The 14942-nt window shown below is 48.6% G+C and overlaps 1 protein-coding gene across 1 annotated transcript in view; it reads right to left on the bottom strand.

The window, feature by feature from the left end:
* The window catches only part of LOC127576521 (titin-like), a 380637-nt gene extending 368053 nt beyond the window's left edge, over nt 1-12584 (bottom strand). The window contains exons 1-4 of the mRNA XM_052026998.1: nt 12384-12584; nt 11966-12267; nt 11116-11167; nt 885-1193 (exon numbers count right to left, since the gene is read on the bottom strand). Of these exons, the coding sequence (XP_051882958.1) occupies nt 885-1193; nt 11116-11167; nt 11966-12267; nt 12384-12429 (709 nt within the window). The 5' untranslated portion in view covers nt 12430-12584. The remainder of the gene's footprint in view (nt 1-884; nt 1194-11115; nt 11168-11965; nt 12268-12383) is intronic.
* Nucleotides 12585-14942: the final 2358 nt, after the last annotated feature.

Here is a 14942-nt window from a genome sequence, read left to right as displayed (position 1 = left end):
TGTTCACACGGAGAACCCCACAGTGAGACGGTGGAGGGAGCTGTGAGTGGTAGGGCTGGATGTGTAACCCTGGCCTGCCAAGCAGTGTGCCACATTCTGCAGTGATAAGGCAGAGAGCTGGGTCAGTGGGGCTGATGTGCAGACCATCCGTGATCTAATTGTTTGGTGAAGCGGGCACAGGGAACGGAATGGCCGACACCACTTCCCGTCAGCAGGAGTGGATGGGCTGGAACTGGTTCCACTGGCAGGAGGTTTGGGAACCACAATTCTGGCATAAATGGGAAAGAAGAACAGATGGACAGGAGGAAAACATTTTGTTTTGTCTGCAAGGGTTTGTTCAGATCTGGAAGACGATGGTTAGAGAGCAGTGGAAGCAGATTCTTTTGTCACATTCACAAGGGAATTGGATTTTACTTGGAGAGGGGACAGCTGCAGGGTGGAGGGGGAAGTGCAGGAGGAGTGGGGTAAAGTTTAAATTGTCATCCCGATGGCAGGGGCACGATGGGCCTGCGGTCTCTGTGTGATTCTGTGTCCGGGAGCTGATCTGGAGGGAGGTGCTCGGGGGTGGGGGTGGTGGAGAGGCTTCCAAAATTAGACAAAGGAGTGAATGCAATGGGGACAGATCAGCACAAGTTGCTTCCTCCACCCTCCACTGATACAGAGTTTCACTGACTTCAGGATGAAGTTTCCCCTCTTACTGACTTCCACACAGTTTCCCACAGCCTTTTGTTTGTGAGCAGCAGCGCTGCTGGCTTGTAGGAATAGAATAAATGAGCAAGAGAGTTAATTGCCATCCTCCTACATTGTTTGACAAAGGTTCCTACTCTGGGTTTATCCCCTGACACCAATGCAGCTTTAAAGAGAAAATAATATCTCATACTAACGTTGAGGTTTCCGGAACTCCGCTGTCATAAACTTGCCTCCCTCGTACCCTGCCTTGCAGAAGTAGACTTTATTCCTGTTCCAATCCGCCGCAGGGACTCGGAGCAAGCTGCTCATTGTGTACGTTGAACTTTGCCCCAAGACTGCCGGGTACTTCTTGATTCCAGTGGTGATTTCCCCACTCTTGGTGGACCATGTCTGACTGATGCTCTCAGGCTGATAGTCCTTGACCAGACAGAGGAGGCTGATCTCTTGGCCAGATTCCGTGTTGCAGGAAGGGGTGATGTAGACTGACGGCAAGGACTTGGCCACTGAAATGTAAATAAATTCACAGATGGTTCTGTAAATAAATGTATTACTGGCAGACGAAGCAGGAGACATGGTGTTGCATATAAAACCAGTAATTTCCAAAATCATTTACCCTGTTACACAAAGGGCTCACCACTTCAACTCTCAGCTGGGTATCTGTGTCTCTGAGGTAGAAGGGTGTGGATCAATTCCACAGCAGAGACTTGGGCAGACAGTCTGGGCCAACACTCAAGTGCAGTACTGAGGCAGTGATCCAATGTCTGATGTGTTGGATTTCAGTCAAAATATCTCTCCCCCAAATACAATTATTGATTCTGATGAGACTGTTCGCATCAGATCAGTGGAGTTTACAGAAAAAGGAAGAATTTAGCAGTAAACTTATTCAAATAATTATGATGAGTTCAGTGGTGATGTTGGTTAGAACACTGAAGTAAAACTGGTGTGGATACTTGTACCTTGTCTCCAGCACCACGTGTGATTATAGTGGTGTCTGTGTAATGGACTCTGCTTCTGAAATCCAACTGAACTGACCACACGATGCAGCTGACACTGCATCACACGTTTAACGTGTGTAACTGAGGAAGAATTTCAACCCCACAGAGCCTGTGCAAGTTACAGGCCAACCAGGAGGGAATTTTTTTTATTATAAAATAAACTTTATTCATAATAAAAGAAACTATATACAATAATAAAACTGTTCAAACCTTTACATTCGTCTACAGTTCAATTCTTAGTGTTACCTTTTCATATATAAAAAACACAGCACCGATGCCACACGTGTGGCTCCCTGGGGTGATACCCCAATCCCATATTTACAACATTTGAGCGGCTTCCTCACCTGACCCCGCCCCTCCTTCTCCTGTGGCAGAAGAACCCTAAACTGTCATCCTTCCCCACCGAGCCCTCGCACTGGCTGCACCCAGCTTCAGTGCGTCCCTCAGCACGTACTCCCGCAGCCTGGAATGTGCCAGTCAGCAGCATTCCCCTACGGACATCTCACAGTGCTGGGAGACCAACAAGTTTCGGGCAGACCAACCAGGAGGGAATGGTAACGTGGGTAAGAATGGACAGAGGAACTGTGGAAATACAGGAGCCCAGACTATGTGGGAAAGTGTCAGCCGACACACCTGACAGTAAGGATGAGATTCCTGAGCAGATGCAGAAATCTCAAAATGTGGTTAGATGTAGATGATATTTTCACTGACTGACCAGCCCAGAGAGTCCAGTGAGGAAGTGCAGGTTCCAGCAATTCCCAACCACTGAAGGTGCAAAATCCACTCGAAAGAGCTGATTCTCAATTCATTTCACTGGAAATGAAGAACTGTTGACTTACCAAGATAAGTATAAAGTTCAATTAAATTACTTCACATATTTCTCAATGTTGAAAGTGCTTTTGTTTACATAATTTTAATCTTCTTAATAGTTCGATAGATTTGAATAGTTTTTGACTGCTCAGTATATTGACAGCTTGGACAGGTGGATAAATCGGGGATGTGGTTTCACCAGTTGTCAGAATTACCTTGAGCAGTGTTGTGGGCGCAGCTTGTTCTGGCCCACTGACGTGATGTCATTTACCTTGTGATAGACTCTGCCGATGGCAGCTTGTTGATCATCGATGAGGTTAAATCACCCAATCAGAATGTGTGGACAGACAAGAACATGCAGGGACCCTGGGAGCAGGAGACTGGCAGGAAAGTAGACATCAGATAGTTTGAATTGTAGTAGGTGAGGGCTCTGTTGTCCAACAGTCAGATGGTCAACAGCCACACACACACTGAGATATATTCTGCTTTTGGAAGGGCAGCAAATTCAAAATTTGGAGAAAAACCATAGAACCATATAGCACAAAACAGGCCCTTTAGCCCACCATGTTGTGCCGTCCATCAAACCACCCTCACACTACCTAACCCTTTCCTCCTGCATATCCCTCTATCTCACATTCCTCCATATGCCTATTCAACAAGCTCTTGAACCTGTCCAATGTATCTGCCTCCACCACCACCCCAGGCAGTGCATTCCATGCACCAACCACTCTCTGGGTGAAAAACCTCCCCCTGACATCTCCCCTGAACCTCCCACCCGTAACCCTAAAGCCATGCCCTCTTGTCTTGAGCATTGGTGCCCTGGGAAGGAGGCATTGACTGTCTACTCTATCTATTCCTCTAAATATTTTATATACCTCTATCATGTCTCCTCTCATCCTCCTCCTTTCCAGTGAATAAAGCCCTAGCACCTTAAGCCTCTCCTCATATTCAATACTCTCTAATCCAGGCAGCATCCTGGTAAATCTCCTCTGCACCCTCTTCAACGCCTCCATATCCTTCCTACAATGAGGCGACCAGAACTGAACACAGTACTCTACGTGTGGCCTAACTAGAGTTTTGTAAAGCTGCACCATCATGTCGCGGCTCTTAAACTAAATCCCGTGACTTATGAAAGCCAACATCCCATTGGCTTTCTTAACTGCTCTTTCCACCTGTGAGGCAACTTTCAATGAACTGTGAATATGAACCCCCAGATCCCTCTGCTCCTCCACACTGCCAAGTGCCTTGCCATTCAGCCAGTACTCTGCCCTGGAGTTTGTACTTCCAAAGTGTACCACCTCACACTTCTCCGGATTGAACTCCATCTGCCACTTGTCAGCCCAGCTCTGCATCCTATCAATATCCCTCTGTAAGCTCCGACAGCCCTCCACACTATCCACAACACCGCCTATCTTAGTGTCGTCCGCAAACTTACTAACCCAGCCCTCCACCCCCTCATCTAAGTCATCTATAAATATCATAAAAAGTAGAGGTCCCAGAACCGATCCCTGTGGGACACCACTAGTCACTGCCTTCCAATCCAAGGGCATTCCTTCCACCACAACCCTCTGCTTTCTACATGCAAGCCAATTCCTAATCCACACAGCCGAGCTTCCTTGGATCCCTTGGCCTCTGACCTTCTGAAGAAGCCTACCATGAGGAACCTTATCAAACGCCTTACTAAAATCCATGTAAACCACATCCACCACACCGCCCTCATCAATCTTCCTGGTCACCTCCTCAAAGAACTCTGTCAGGCTTGTGAGGCAAGATCTTCCCTTCACAAAGCCATGCTGGCTGTCCCTAATCAGTCCATGATTCTCTAGGTGTTCATAAATCCTATCCCTTAGAATCCTTTCTAACAGCTTACCCACTACAGATGTGAGACTCACCGGTCTATAATTCCCTGGCCTATCCCTATTACCTTTTTTGAACAAGGGGACAACATTCGCAACCCTCCAATCCTCTGGCACCAACCCCGTGGACAGCGAGGAAGGCTTTCAAAGCTTGCAGAGGGATCTGGACCAGCTGGAAAAATGGGTCAGAAAGTGGCAGATGGAATTTAATGCAGACAAGTGTGAGGTGTTGTATTTTGGAAGGACAAATCAAGGTAGGACATACACAGTAAATGGTAGGGCACTGAGAAGTGCGGAGGAACAAAGGGATCTGGGAGTTCAGATACATAATTCCCTGAAAGTGGCGTCACAGGTAGACAGGGTTGTAAAGAAGGCTTTTGGCATCCTGGCATTCATAAATCAAAGTATTGAGTACAGGAGTTGGGATGTTATGGTGAGGTTGTATAAGACATTGGTGAATTTGGAGTATTGTGTGCAGTTCTGGTCACCTAATTATAGGAAGGATATCAGTAACATTGAAAGAGTGCAGAGAAGATTTACCAGAATGTTGTCAGGTTTCCAGGAGTTGAGTTACAGGGAAAGATTGAACAGGTTAGGACTTTATTCCTTGGAGCGTAGAAGAATGAGGGGAGATTTGATAGAGGTTTACAAAATTGTGAGGGGCATAGACAGAGTTAATGTGAGTAGGCTCTTTCCACCTAGATTAGGAGTGATAAGTACAAGGGGACATGGCTTTAGGGTGAAAGGGGAAAGATTTAGGGGGAACTTCTTCACTCAGAGAGTGGTGGGAGTGTGGAACGAGCTGCCATCTGACGTGGTAAATGCGGGCTCACTTGTAAGTTTTAAGAATAAATTGGATAGATACATGGATGGGAGAGGTCTGGAGGGTTATGGACTGGGTGCAGGTTGATGGGACTACTGGAATAAAGTTTTGGCTCAAGACTAGAAGGGCCAAATGGCCTGTTTTCTGTCCTGTAGTGTTCTATGTTTCTGTGGTTCTAAATATTTACTTCATAAGAACTTCCATGGGAGGAAGGAGTTAAAATGTTGAAATCTTGGTTTCAAATAGAAGATATAAAACAAGCAAATAGCAATGGGCATGATTGAACTGGTCAATAATTACAGCTACATGTTTAACAACCTTTTCCAGGCGACACTGTCAGGATTGTTAACTCAGAACGTTTGCATTCCTGAGTAAACACAGGTGATTCAGGCTGACAGAAGGACAGGCAGAGCAGAGAAATTGTCCCCTTCTAATTCCTTTCAGACTGTGCCTGAAACAACCAGTGAAATGCTGATCTCAGACTGCCCGTTGGGGAGACAACTTCTGTCAAACAGCGGGACAAACCGACCTGTGCTGTGGGTGAAGTGTCACAGGACAGGAAGCACAGGGCACGGCGCCAGCTGGACCACATCCACACACCGGGCTGAATGGTGCTGGTTCCAATCTGCTGCTGGGACTCTCCCCACGCTGCTGCACAGGGAAAGGTGGGACCTTGCTGGGCTTCTGGATGCCGGAGGCCTGCGGCGAGGTGTATCAAGGCCTCAGCATTGAGTAGCCTCAGGCAGCACACTGCTGGGTCACTGGGCCCAGAACACCTTGACACAAGGTAAACCTGGGGTGTCAAAGCTGTCATGTAACTTAACAGGTTTTAAATGTCTCAGAGACATTAAAGTTGATTTAAATTCCTGCAATAAATAATATTTTAGTGTGTTTTGTTTAAAATAAACCTGTCATGCATTAAAAACACAATAATTGCCCAGAAGTCATTCAGAACTACCTGTCTTCCTGACTCTGCAGGCCCAGAGTCCCCAGTCAGATGAATGGGGACTGTGATCCTTTGCCAGGTCCGGCCTGGGAGGGAATAGTTGAGGTGGATTCCCCAGTGTAATCCTGGGAAGTCCAGCAGGGCCCGGCTCCATGTGGTGGAGTGTGGTGACAGACCTGGTAGCATCTGCCGTTCAGTAAATTCCAGGGTACAGTGGGTCTGTGGAAGTCCAGGACTGACACCAGTGTAAGTGGCTGAACACTGGTGGTTCCCTTTGGAACTGCCAGCCACAGCCAGCACCATTCGTCCCACAGTATCCTCAGCTTCCCGAGTACTCAGCAACTCAGGAAAGGGATGGTCAGCTGTGGCCTGAGGAACTTTGCTGCTCTTCATCGACATTAACCCCAAGAACAGGGGAATTGCTGGACCAAACACCTGGGACCATCTGGACAGCCTTTAACCAACCAATGTCTATCTACCCATCTACTGCAGAGTCAGACTTCAGATGAGGGGTCCCCAGTGGTGGAGAGCTTTGGGAACTGCAGGCCCAAACTGACCATTCCCTCCCAACATCACCCAAACAGACCATCTGATCATTTTCTGGTTCAGTTTGTGGGACCAAGATGCAGACAAGTTGGATGTTGAGCCCCCTGTGCACAAAGTGACTGCACTGCAAAAGTACTTGCTGGGCAGGGAAAGGCTTTGGGATGTTCTGGGGTGTGGAAGTCAATGAAAAACTAATTGTTTTCAACAAAACAAATCCAGCAAAATAAAAATATTAACAGTGTGGTTGCCAGAAAACTGACTGAGAGTATTTGATGAAAGGTCATGGATGTGAAATCTTAACTCTTTCTTTCCTCACAGATGTTCCCTGAGCTGCTGAGTGTTTCAGTGCTGGAGGCACATTAATGTCAGTCGGTGAGATCTGCAGCCGAGGATCGTTTACATCCTGGGACCAGCAGGTGGTAAGTACAGTTCCATCTAGATCAGTGTTCCCAATGGTGGGCAGGAGGTGGATCAGGGTCTTTGGAAAACACCCAAGCTGTCAGCAGGGAGCTGGGGTGAAGGGGGAACAGGAGCTGGGTGGGTCGGCAGGGAGCTGGGTGGGTCAGCAAGGAGCCGGCTTTTCTGAAAGAAGAACCTGGGGATGAAATTACACTTGGGTATTTGTACAAAATGCTCACTGGTGAATCAGCAGCTCGGGTTAGACTCGGCCTGATTTTACTCTGTACTGTCGTGACGGCATTGCCAGTAACGTCAGCATGAATTACCCATCAGAGCTGCCATTCAGAGGGCATTTGGAGTCAACCACATCGGTGGGTCAGGAGTCATAAATAGGTTCGACTGGGTAAGGATGGCAGATCTCCTTCCCCAAGGGGCAGCAGTGAAACAGGCTGATGAGCTAAAACATGTTGATGTTAAGAAGGGGGATGAGCTGGAACTTTTGAAAGACATTTGGATAGATAGGTCCCCGGGCTGGACGGGATATATCCCAGAATACTACGGGAAGTGAGGGAAGAGACTTCTGAGCCCATGGCGATTATCTCTGCATCCTCACAAGCCACAGGAGTAGCACCACATGGTGGGAGGGTGACAAATATTATTCCATTGTTCAAGAAAGGGAGCAGGGATAACCCTGGGAATTATAGACCAGTGAGTCTTACTTCAGTGGTTGGCAAATTATTGGAAAAGATTCTTTGGGACAGGATTTATGAGCATTTGGAGAAGCACAGTCTGATTTGGGATAGTCAGCATGGTTTTGTGAGGGGCAGGTCATGCCTCATGAGCCTGATTGAATTCTTTGAGGATTTGACAAAATACATTGATGAGGATAGAGCAGTGGATGTGGTGTATATGGACTTTAGTAAGGCGTTTGATGAGGTTTCCATGAGAGGCTCATTCAGAAGGTCGGGAGGCATGGGATCCAGGGAAACTTGGCCATGTGGATTCAGAACTGGCTTGCACATAGAAGGCAGAGTGCAGTTGTAGATGAAGCGTATTCTGCCTGGAGGTTGGTGACCAGCGGTGTTCCACAGGGATCCATTCTGGGACCCCTGCTCCTTATGATTTTTATAAATAATTTGGATGAGGAAGTGGAAGGGTGGGTCAGTAAATTTGCAGCTAACAGGAAGGTTGGTGATTTTGTGGATAGTGTAGAAAGTTGTCGAGTGTTACAATGGGACATTGATAGGATGCAAAGCTGGGCTGAGAAGTGGCAGATGGAGTTCAAGCCAGAAAAGTGTGAAGTGATTCACTTTGGAAGGTAGAATTTGAAGGCAGAATACAAGGTTAATGGTAGGATTCTTAGCAGTCTGGAGGAACAGAGAGATCTTGGGGTCCAAGTCCATAGATCCCTCAAAGTTGTTGCGCATTGATAAGGTTGTTCAGGAGGCGTATGGTGCCTTGCCCTTCATTAGTCGGGGAATTCAGTTCAAGAGCTGCGAAGTAACGTTGCACCTCCATAAAGCCCTGGTTAGACCACACTTAGTGTTCAGTTGTGGTCACCTCACTACAGGAAGGATGTGGAGGCTTTGAAAAGGATGCAGAGGAGATTTACCAGGATGCTGCCTGGATTCGAGAGCATATCTTATGAGGATAGGTTGAATGAGCTAGGGCTTTTCCCTTTGGAGCGAAGGAGGGTGAGAGGTGACTTGAGAGGTGTACAAGATAAGAGGCGACCTGAGAGGTGTACAAGATGAGAGGCATAGATCAAATGGACAGCCAGAGACTTTTTTCCCAGGGCAGAAATGGCCAACATGAGGGGGCATAATTTTAAGGTGACAGGACACACACACACACACACAGTGTGATAAGGTTAGGATTAGCATGGAATGTGCTGCCGGGGGGTGCTGTTGGAGGCAGATACATCAGAGATATTTAAGAGACTCCTAGATTGACACAAGGATGATAGAAATGGAGGGGCATGTGGGAGGGAATGGTTAGATTGATCTGAGAGTAGGTTAAAAGGTCGGCACAACATCGTGGGCCCAAGGGCCTGTACCGTGCTGTAATGTTCTATGTTCCCTACTCTACGACAGGGCTGTACTTTGAAAGTACTTCATTATCTGTGAAGTGCTCGGGGACACCATGAAATGTGCCCTGTAAATATCAGCACATTATCTCACAGCTCCCTTCACTGAACCACAAACAACACTGGTTAATGTAGGAAAGCACTTGTTAAACATACAGTCGGGTGATGGAGGAGGGCAAGAAATTAGAGCAGTTGCTCCGTCTGTGAACTGAGAATAAGCAGTTCTTTTGAGCAGTAAAGCTCAGAAATATCAAGCAATTTGACTTGGAAGCTAAACTACGAGCTGTCAGTGAATTCACAATGATGGATAAAATATATTGAGTTACTGAGGATCTCTAAATGTTGAAATTAAACAGAAAACACAAAGGAAAGCTGTTGTGCCAAACCCACATTTAGGACCACATGTAACATTATCTCTTTGTTCAAATTAATCATTGTTTTGAACGTTTGTTTTTGAATTAAACGGCATCAAGTTGTTTTCCAATCTTAACAACTTCCTGTGTTCTGAAGCATTTAGCCTGGGAGTGTTTGACAGCAATGCAGATAGAGCTTTACTCTGTGTCTCACACTCTGTCTCTGCCCTGGGAGTGTGTAACAGGATAGTGCAGCAGGAACGTCACTCTGTCTAACCCATGCCCTGGGAATGTGTGACAGGACAGGTTGGGGGGAGCCTCACTCTGAGTCTAACTTGTGATGGGACAGTGCAGAAGGAACTTTGTATCAAATCCATAGCTGACAGGACAGTAGGTGGGAGCTTTATTCTGCATCTAAATCGTGCTCTGTGTGCTCTGGGGTACTTGACGGGATCTCTTTGAGGAAGCATTTGCCAGATTTACAAAATAAATAATATTCCATTGAATGACAGAGCACAGAACGAGGCCATTCATCTGATTGTGTCTGTGTTTCCCTTTAGCTGAGCTAACCCAATAAACCCATCGCTCCCTCTGCTCTTTCCCTGTATCCCTAGAAAAGGAGGATCTCCTCCTGTTCTCTCTCTGCAGTCAGTCTTCAGTCGGCTACCACCATCATTCAGGCAGTGTGTTCCAGATCACAGCTGCTGCATCAACAAACGTTCCCTTCAATGCTCCCCTATTCCCCATTATTGACTCTGAATGTTTCCCTCCCCACCCCACCCACCAATGCAAGGCTGCCTGCAATGTATGAAGTAATTGTGCCTTCAATACCCTGCCTTACCTTTCCTGCACCACTCCCCCCGCTGCCTTCTCAAATCCAAACTTCTTCTCCCACCAAACCCCACCTCCCCACCACCCACCAGGGAATAAAACGAAACCCTTAATCCCGTCATTTAATCCGACGATATTGTCAATGTACCCTCAGTGCTGCCCGACACTGTGCTGTATCCTGGGACGGGCCTCACCCCCGACATTCCAGGACGGGACTGACACCCACCTGTACCCTACGGATTTTGAGCTATCAACCACATCATACATTTGCAGACCGTTCCCTCAGACTATGTCTTAATCCAATTACCTTCAACATAAAAGCAGCGGACAGTAAAACCTGACCCAGTAACTTGACCCTGAACAGATCCATTGTTGTCATTGACAGGGAACACGTTAAACTGCACTGAAACGCTCAGCCCCTGAACGTGGGTTCAGTTGGCACTGAGTATCAGAACCCAGACATGAACCAAACACTGAGCTCACTCACCACACAGGGTTCATCGGCTGGTGCCGAGGCACAGCCAAAACCTGAGGACAAGATCCAATCCCATTCCCCTGCAGCCTGTTCCCGGGCTGTGGACGGTTCACTGTTGGTGTGGGGGGATGTACCGTTGGACTGTTCCTGGGGATGTTCTGACTCTGGAGAAACCCGCCCGTCTCGGGGAGATTCATGTCATTGCTCCAAATATCTCACCGATTTCAGGCGAATCACCGAATTCGCCAATACCGTAAATTAATGAAATACAAATGGGTGAGGATGGCATTGAGAATTGGTCTTACCTGAAGTCACCGTCAGCGACGTTCCTTTCCCCCAGTAGTAAAGATAGTCACACTGCTGCGTCTCCCCACTGTCCCAATGCAGTAACTTCACTTGTCCGTCACATCCAACAATCCCAGCAAAGTGTCAACATGAACCGTGTCCGGACCGGGAGCAGCCGCTCCCTGTGTTTCCCTCCCAAACTCCACGCTGCTCTCTTCCGGCAGTGGGAATAAAGAGGCATCTTTGCCGTTGTCCTGTCTGCGGACACCGGCCCCCGCCGTCGCCCAGAAACACAATCGCCTCTTTTTGGGCTTTTAATTGCCCAGAAATGGACATTTGCCCCCAGCCGTCCGAGTCAGGCCTCAGGTGTTTGACTCTGGGAAGCAGCAATGCGGAGTCGCTGGAGACAGGCTGCGCTGCAGACGCTCACTTGTCGGCACCAGTTTGTGTTCAGCTCCCCACCGCCGTGGTATATCCATATCACAGTGTTCAGCGCAGGTCACAAACCGCCTCCATCCAGCCCGAAATCCAGCGGAGCCCAGAGCCGGCCAGCGGCTTTATTAACCCCCCCGTCTGTGTCCGGGTGTCCCGCACAGCAGGACTCAGTCTCGGCCATCCCAGTCCTGAAGTGGACAGGGTGCAACCCACCGGGACCTTTCACTCTGCTTCCGACTGCTGCTCCTCGGTGGTTCCGGTCCCTTCCAGACACACCTTCAGTGGAACTTGTTCCCACTCCCAGATTATCCACTCGGGATCTGATTTATATCCACGGGTCCCGGGGTAAAGGCCGGTGGCAGCGCCCGAAGAGCCCAATTGAAGGAGTTTTGTTGCGGCAGGTTTGTGTGTGGTGGGAGACCCCATCTCTCACACTGTGTCTCTCGCACAGTAATAGGTGGCCGTGTCGTCCGGTCTCAGGTTGTTCACTTGCAGATAGACGGTGCTGCTGTCCTTGGAAACCTCGAATCGGCCCTTGACTCCAGGCGCGTAATATTTGCTACCGCCACCCGATATCGCTGACACCCACTCCAGTCCTTTCCCGGAGACCTGTTTCACCCAGCTCATGCTATAGTCGCTGAGGCTAAACCCACTGACTCCACAGGTCAATCTGTGGGACTCCCCGGGCTTCACCACCGCTGACGCGGGCTGTGTCAGCACAACGTCCGACCGCACGCCTGTCAATAAAAGAGAAAAGAGCGGACTTTAATAAACAGTTCCACGGGCAGAGGGTCACAGAGCCTCCGAGAAGCAGCCGGGCCCCGGGTGGGGCACAAGCGGCGGGGACACCCACCTGCCAGACAGGACAGAAGGAGACAGAGATAAGAAGCGACCCCCATCGCCCTGTGCACTGAGCCAGACTCGGACACTCCAGAAATCGGCGGCTTCAGCTCCGGCCGGCTTTGTCGGGAGCCGCAGTGAGCGCTGTTTAAATAGGGACGTGGGTTGAACAGGCTGCCACCCACTGAAACCAGAGGCGCAGCTTCCTGTCCCCGCCCCCAGCAGCGATTTCAATTCCCCAAAAGATGTTTGTCTCCACAACAGGGGGCAGGTCAGCGGCAGTGATCAGATCCGGATGAAAGATCTGTCACACTCTGCTCCGTTCATGAACTTCACTGTTGAACCGTTTGTGTAAACGGAAACACCCAGAGAGGGACTGAGAGACACCGGTCAGTGTACAGATATCCCCGAAGGAGAGGGACTGAGAGACACCGGTCAGTGTACAGATATCCCCCTGAGAGAGAGAGGGATTGAGTGACAACGGTCAGTGTACAGATATCCCCCTGAGGGAGCAGGACTGATACCCACAGTTAGTGAGCAAAAGAGACGGAAATGACAAAATGAATCACCACACAATCTTGCTGCACCAATATCACGAGAATCAATGTGAAGCAGAGATTCCCGGGTGGGAGGTGGATGAAACCGAGCCAGGAATATTCTCTCTCAGAGACCTGACAACAGGAGTTTCAGCTCTCAGTACTGGGCAGGTCTCCCCTCACCACTGTTAGAAAAGTCTTTGATCTGTGTCAGCCGGTGAGAGGAGCAGGACCTTGGATGCAAGGAGTTCAGGAACAGGAGCCGAACACCAGGGGAAAGAGTTGTGCCTGGAAACGGGAGGCTGCTCAGTCAGTTGGGCAGCCAAGTGCTGTGGGCGGGTCAGTAAGGACTGGAAACTCCAGGGAGAGAGCGTCTGTGGAGCAGGTAGTCTGTTTGTGTCAAAATTCCCCAACCTGGTGATGGCAGCACCGTGTGTGCCAAATCTTGTATCCTCACTCAGATATAAACTGCACTGTTTGAATTACAGATCAAACCAAAGCTCCCCCTCTCACGGTTACTGGCAGTCCCTCAGCAGCTTTCATGCCTTCAGGACAAACACAGAGTGGTTTTTGCAGACAATGAAGTACTTGTTGAAGTGGAGTCACTGTTGTCACAGAGGGAAGGTGGGACACAGAGCAAACTCCCTGAAACAGCAATGAAATAAAGAGAGCAGACATTCTGTGTCATTGGTCCCTCGACCAGCATCAATGTTGTTTGAGGAGGTAATGAAGATTATGGAATAGGGAGGGCAGTGGATGTTGTCCGCGTGGCATTTGACAAGATCCCTCATGGTAGGCTGATCTCAAAGATCATGGGATCCACCGTGCCTTGGAAGATTAAATTCAAACTTGGCTTGGTCATAGAAGACAGAGGGTAATGGTGGAGGGGTTTTATTCCCATTGGAGGTCTGTGACTAGTGGTGTTCTGCAAGGACCAGTGCTGGGTCCGTTGATATTTGGAATATGTATGAATGAGTTGGTGAAAACTCTCAGCAGTCTGATTACTAACTTCACAGAGAACAGAAACAATGGTGGAATAGTGAGGAAGGTTGTCAAAGGATACAGCAGGATAGAGATCAGTTGGAAATCTGGGCGGAGAAATGACAGATGGAGTTTAACCCGGACCAGTGTGAGGTGGTTCATTTTGGGAGATCAAATGCAAGAGGAAAGTACGTTGTAAATGGCAGCAGCCCCTTTGGGGCATTGAGATACAGTGGGGTCCTGGGCTGCAAGTCATTTGCCCGCTGTTCTGGTTGCTGCATTACAGGAAGGATGTGGAGGCTTTGGAGAGGGTGCAGAAGAGTTTAAAGGAGCTTTTCGAGGCAAGATTGTGGTAGGTGCCTGGAACGTGCTGCCAGGGGAATTGACAGAAGCAGATATGACAGCAACAGTTAAGGAGCATTCAGATCCCCAGTGACTTGGTAGATTGAATTCAAAATAGGTTTGTTCATAGAAGACAGAGGGTAGTGGTGGAGGGGTTTATTCTGAATGGAGGTCTGTGAACAGGCAGTGAATGGAGAGATGGGACCATGTGCAGGAAGATGGTGTTGGTTTAAATTGGCATCATGGTCGGTGTAGACATGGTGGACCTAAGGTCTCGTGCCTGTGCTGCACTGCTCTATGTTCCCTCTAAGGCTGAGCAGACAACATGAAAGGACAGATTCCACAGTAAGGGAGAGTGCACATGGAATGTGGAAGGAAATTAAGTGGCTGGGTTGAGACTGGGACAGTGTAGAAAGCCCACAGGCTGTGTAAGGAGATTTTCCAGGGTCTTACTGTGAAGATTTCTGATAAGAAGGCAGTTAAAATGTTGATCTGGAACGTGTGGGCTATTTTCCATAACTCAGGAGTCACCTCTCAGCACAGCCAGAGGCCAATGATGAAATTCACCATCGTCTTCAATGCACCAGCAGAGAGCTGGATTCATCAAGGAAAAGAGGGATTTTAAAATCTAACACAAAACTCTTGGTCCATTGGGCTGGAGTGATCTCTGCCCTCCTGTATGTTTCTGAGATCTGAACTACCTTCATCACGCA

This window comes from Pristis pectinata, chromosome 12 (genome assembly GCF_009764475.1).
Source record: "Pristis pectinata isolate sPriPec2 chromosome 12, sPriPec2.1.pri, whole genome shotgun sequence".
Taxonomy (NCBI): Eukaryota; Metazoa; Chordata; class Chondrichthyes; order Rhinopristiformes; family Pristidae; genus Pristis; species Pristis pectinata.
The sequence above is the reverse complement of the archived record's forward strand: the minus strand, read 5'-3'. Positions and strand labels throughout refer to the sequence as shown.